Raw genomic sequence first — 6,000 nt, 5'->3', positions numbered from 1 at the left:
CTGTGAACGAGAAAAAAGTAATTCATCCATTTTCTTTTATAATTACAAATGTAAAAATTTTAACACAATATACACTCAAAAACAGTAGGCTATTAACTTGATTCTGGTGCTTTGCTTCTGACTTTGGTTAACAGATTAATATTAATGCAGCACTTTGTACCTGACAATGACAGGCACTAATTCGGATGTTGTTTTTGTGTGAAATACAGAGCTCTCTGTAACTCATAGAAGGTTTTCTCAGTCAAATATTTTACAGTTCATGAAATGTCTATTTGGTTCAGTTTCAGTCAGCTAAATGACTGGGGGTTCTTTAATTTCATTAAAACTAATTCTACTGCACAATAATGTGTCGCGCTGTTTTCTTCAATAGTAAACTCAATGGACAGTCTGGAAATGTGTCAACACAGCAGTTTGCAGTCTTTTACTTGCAGGAGATGTACAAAGACTTTCCCAAAGATGTCTGCATCATGAATTACTGGTGGACATTTTTTAGTTTTAGGAGGTTTCTTCAAAAGAGTCTGTGAGTGGTTCCATGGCCAGGCCTGTCGACGACTCGGATTGTTTTAAGCGTTTAATTGTGTTTTTCAACGCTTGTCTCTTGTTGCAGAACCAAACTCTAACTACCTCCCGATCGTAGTTCAGTTTCTCAGCAATTTCTGTCATTTCCTGCCCTGATGGGTGTGTATTCTTTTCAAAGTGGGCATTTAAGATCTCCAGGGCCTGGGGAGTGAAAGATGTCCGCCGCTTGCGTTTTTTGGAGGGTTCACTGCCGATAAATTCAGTTAGATTCTGCATTCCTGCTCGGTGGCGGGCCTCAGCCTCAGCCATCCACCGTTCAAGAACGGGCTTAATCTTCTGGGCACTTTTAGGGGTGATGTCCAGCTTTTCGAACCTGGCAGGATACAAAAGGCCAGGGTTCAGTTTGGCTGTCAGACTGCTAGCTATAGAGCTCTCTTGGGTATCCTGTGGTAGGAAAAAGTGGCTTCTCAGGATGGTGTGTCTGAGGAAAGTTGAGAAAGAACAGTCTTACTCTGATGCTCTGCCAGGGTGGGATCCTACTGATTAATTAATGGGCAGAGACATTTAGAACTGGCCCTGCAATGTTACATGAAGACCATTTGCCAGTACGAGTTAATTTTAAAATATAATTTTAGCAATTCACAAACAACTTACATCAGCTTTATGCATGTTTAACAGATATCAAAATTCTTCTCGAAAATATAACAAATACAAGTATTTACATCTTTTCTTGAGTTAACAATGTTTCTACATCATTTGCGCAGTCAGTCCCACAACAAGTGGCATTAAATCTTATTTCAACTTGGAGGGAAGAAAAAGCATGCAGACAAGAACAAAGAACAAAACATTTTGCTTCAAATTACTCATTACAATAAGAGCCCAAAGGCTCAATTGAGCCTTCAGACTCTGGCATTCCACTCACAGTAATCAGAATAGGAATAGGAAAAGGGAACTTTGCTCAGGGGAGCCTGGTTTCCAACTCAGTGCATGGTCAATCATTTGAGATGCAACGGAGCCACACATTTTTGACTAATTTTGTCTCATCAGCACTGTAACAGGATGTATTTCATGATAGGTTCTGCAAAGGTCCTTAAACTAACTTAATCATGATCTATAAGGCATTTGAGTTTTTCTCTATAAGGATACTATACTGTAATATTAAATTATGGATTCAGCCAAAATTATAATTTATCAAACTTTAAAATAAATTAATTGTACTGATTCAGTTGTAAAAGTGGAAAAGAGGATATTTTCTGAAGGGCTTATTGCTTTTATTTGGTCTAAAATAAGTGCTGATTGATTTTTAAAAAAAAATCTTTAGATACCAACCATGGACCTTCAAAGAAAGACCAAAGTCAATTCTATTGTCAATCAAAACATTTTACAAACTAGTAAGATCCGTGGATAAGGGGTGCATGGAGCTGGTGCTAATGGAGTGTGCCCAAGATGGTAGTGCCCACCATCTAACATGTCAGTCTTTTGGAGCAAGTGGAAAGTTGAGCCCGCCAGTAACCAGCTCTTTATTCCATGTATTAGAATAGAGGCATATAATACAGAAGCAAAGAAGTTATGATCAATCTTACAAAAATATTGGTTCAGCCTTAGCTGGAATATTATGTTCCAATCTTGATACCATTCTTCAGGAAGGATGTGAGGGTTTTCACAAAGATTCGGAAAAGATTTGTGAGAGTGGTTCCATATATGAAGGGCATACACTGATAGATTTGAGAATCAGGAGTTACTATTCTTTGGGAAAACAAGGTGTATACTAATTTGATTGCATTGTTAAAATCATGAGGGGTCCAAACTAAACAGACTGGCAGAGTGTTGAGAACCAGAGAAGACAGATTTAAAAGGATAAACGAAAGAACCAAAAGTGACATGAGGAAAAAGGTCTTTATGCAGAGTGCAGTAATAATGTGGAACCCACAACCTGATAGTATGGTGGAGGCAGATTCAGTTGTAGTTTTTAAAAAGGAATTGGATAAGTATCTACACAGAAAGAAAATTGCAAGTCTTTGGAGAGAAAGCAGAGAACTAGAACTAATTAAATTGCTTTAAAGAGAACAACATACAAATGGTGTAACCATTCTATGTATTTTGAATCATCAGGAAGATGTCAGGATGTGAAACTATATTTATGAGAAGAAATCTGTAGATGAAGTGATATCCACCGAAGCATAGAAGGCTATGAGAAGATATAATAAAGGTTATTTTAAATATGAATAAGAAAATACTGTTTCATCTGTTTAGGGAGTCAACTCAGGGCTCATCAATTTAAAATGAACTCCAATAGTCAGAAGAGAGGTTAAGAGAAATTAAGAAGGTTAGAGAGATATTAGACAATGGAATACTTTGTTGTAGGGAATGGCTGAGCTATAAGTGCTATATCTTTTAAGGGAAAGGTAGCTGAACATTTGAAATAAAGGAAGTTTTAGAAAAGTGCAGGGAAGTGGGACTAGTTTTGGGTTGCTTTGCCAAGAACAGGTATAAGGACAGACAAAATGATCTGAATAAGCTCCCATGCTATAATAGTTGAGGCTCAGTGATCTCAATGAATGAGCTGGATGGATTACTATCAGTGTACAGTGCACACTGTGTACAGTATAACCCTGATGTTCATGATTGTGCAGTTTTTGCAAAACAAAACTTTATCTTCCAGTTTAGAATGCAAAAAGATGAAGAGTCTAAATATTATTACTAGAAGAACAAAGGCCTCCATCTACATTGCAAAATGCCATGATTCCACTATTGAAACAGACACAAAATTACATTTAAAAGAAAATTATAAATATTTGAAAAGCAAGTATAACTGAGAATATAGGGAAGATAAGGGAAGTCCAATTAAAGACTTGGTATTGGCCTGGCCTTTTTGGATACTGTAATTTTTATCATCAGGATTTTAACAAAGTTAAGACCTATAATGACATTGTCTCCTGTCCGCTCCACCCACCCTCCTAATATCGCTGGAAAAAAGGCCCAGTCAATTTAAATAGCCAGGCCACATTTGCATTTTCTTCTTTAGTTTCCCTCCTGTCTGGAAACAGCAGCTGGTTGACAGGCAGGAGCACCATGAGGTGGAGGGAGGTTGTCTCCAGGACCAAAGGAACCTCTTTGCGAGAGATAAGAGACAAGGGAGGGCTTTCAAGGGCATCTCGTGACAAACAGTGAAAAGGGACTCTGGAGAAAGAGCATAACATTGGCAGCAAGTCCTATGAAGAACTTTAGTTTCCAATCTAACCAGGTTATGCTGAGTGGACAGGGCTCAAACCATCCCAATCAAACTCTGAATTTGAACCATATATTGTAACTCACTGCCTTACTTCTTTATTCAAGTGGACATGGTAACTAAGTTGGTAAAAACAAGGACTGCAGATGCTGGAAACCAGAGTCTAGATTAGAGTGGTGCTGGAAAAGCACAGCAGGTCAGACAGCATCCGAGGAGCAGGAAAATCGACATTTCGGGCAAAAGCCCTTCATCATGGTAACTAAGTAGCAGACCATGTACACTTGATTCCAAATGTTTCAAGTTGACTATCCATTCCAACCTTCTATACTTTGATGCCCTTCCAAAATATAAACTCTAGTTGCTAGATCTGAGTTCCTTTCAGCTGTTCAGTCATTCATTTTCTGGAAGCTGAGAAAGATTATCCAAATGGAGGACACTTGGTATCTTACAGCATTCCATTAATCAATTAATTTGGTTGAATAATTCCTATTCTATATCTTTAACTGTGACCTTCAACATGTAGCATTTTTCAGCACAACTATGCTGTTGAAATGTATCATTGTCACTGTACATAGTGGCCAGTTCTACCGTACAATATTCCACAATCTGCTTGTGTATCAAATGATTATCATTGAAGGCCTTAACTCTTGACCATGTTCTTCTGTAAAAGTTACCACTAATAACAGTGCTAATTTATAGAATGATGAAATGCTGCACTTGACATTACCATTACTCATCCAGGAAGGTGACTCATGGCTACAATACTGTATAGCTTTGTGTAGGCATTATATCTGGTTCTGCACCACATCCAAGTAAGCCTTCCATAATAGCTGATATAATTACTGTACAAGTCTGCTTAAAATGTCTTATAAACTCATTAATAAAGGAAGCAGCTATTTGAACATCGCACACCAGACATGAAGTGTCCTGTTTTGATGTCTTAACATATTAGTATACAGAATGGGTAGCTGAAGTGACTGTATAAAATAAGTAATATTTAACTTTCTCTCTATTTACACCAAATGTATAATGGGTGATCAATCTGGCTAGTCATTTAACAGGTATGGAGCATAGTATACATGGGTGTATAGTGGGTGAGCTGTATAGGTGCAGTATCTACATATGGGGGTTTGCAGGTACCTAAATCCACAATGGTCAGTGTGTAATGGGTAGGTTCCATATAATGGTTGGAGTGTAACAGTGGGCAGATTTCTAGGTACCGGGTATACCGACATAGAAAATAGATGAGTAGGCCATTCAGCCCACTGAGCCTGCTCTGCAATTAAACATGATCATGGCAGATCCTTTATCGAAATGCCACACTGCCACTCTCTTCCCATATCCCTTGATACCTTTAGCTTCTAGAAATCTATTTTTTTCTAAATATGTTAAGTAACTTTGTTTATGTTTCCACAGCCTTCTCTCATGGAAAAGCCTACAGGTTCACCATCCCTGAGTGAACAAATGTTTCCTCATCTCAGTGTAAAATGGCCTACGTGAGACTCTGATCCTTGTTCTAGAACCCATCCTGCCCTCTTCCCCACAGCTAAGGGAAGCATTATCCTCACTTCCTGTCTGTCCAATCCTGTCAGAATGTGATATTTTTCAATGAGATTCCCTCATTTTTTTTAAAAATTCCAATGAATACAGGCCCATTCAACCCAATCTCTCCTCACAGGCAACCCAACAATTCCAAGAATAAAGGATGGGAATTATAGACTGAGGGTGATTAAAAGATGGACTCTATAGGAACAAGGTTCTACAGTGTGTTAAAAAAACCCTACTGATCAGTAGCATCCTTAGCAGAGACTCAAATTCAATCCAGGTAAGTATGAATTACAGCTACCCAACACTTTCAAATGGAGGCACGTTCTGGATTTTGCATGGCTCTGGAACTGTTTATAGTGGATATTCTGAGAAGGAGGAAAGAAGAGCAATGGAGCAGCAGGCCAGAGAGAGGACTTCCCATTCTTGAATATGGTGCAGAAGGTTTAAGAGTGGAGCTGGAGTAGAGGAGAGGAGAGAGGTTATTTTTCCAAACATTTGAAAAGAAACAGGAGCATAGTCACTGAGGTCAATGCACAGACCTTATACACCATGGCAACAGCACAGGAAAAGGTTCAATAATCTCACATTAGTGGTCAAAGCCAGTGAATGCATCTTTAAGTACATTAACTTCTCATGCTGTTCAACATACCAACGAGCCCACCAGCAATTTCTAGAAATAAGAAATCATGTCTAATATTCGTTTG

The 6,000-nt window shown here is 38.4% G+C and overlaps 1 protein-coding gene across 1 annotated transcript in view; it reads right to left on the bottom strand.

The window, feature by feature from the left end:
- Window positions 1-495: 495 nt before the first annotated feature.
- Window positions 496-6,000, bottom strand: part of pou6f2 (POU class 6 homeobox 2) — a 541,627-nt gene continuing 536,122 nt past the window's right edge. Inside the window, exon 10 of the mRNA XM_060824196.1 lies at window positions 496-1,000. Within this exon, the coding sequence (XP_060680179.1) occupies window positions 496-1,000 (505 nt within the window). The remainder of the gene's footprint in view (window positions 1,001-6,000) is intronic.

The sequence above is a fragment of the Hemiscyllium ocellatum genome, chromosome 4 (genome assembly GCF_020745735.1).
Source record: "Hemiscyllium ocellatum isolate sHemOce1 chromosome 4, sHemOce1.pat.X.cur, whole genome shotgun sequence".
Classification (NCBI taxonomy): domain Eukaryota; kingdom Metazoa; phylum Chordata; class Chondrichthyes; order Orectolobiformes; family Hemiscylliidae; genus Hemiscyllium; species Hemiscyllium ocellatum.
Note: the sequence above shows the minus strand (reverse complement) of the source record. Positions and strands in the feature narration are given on the sequence as shown.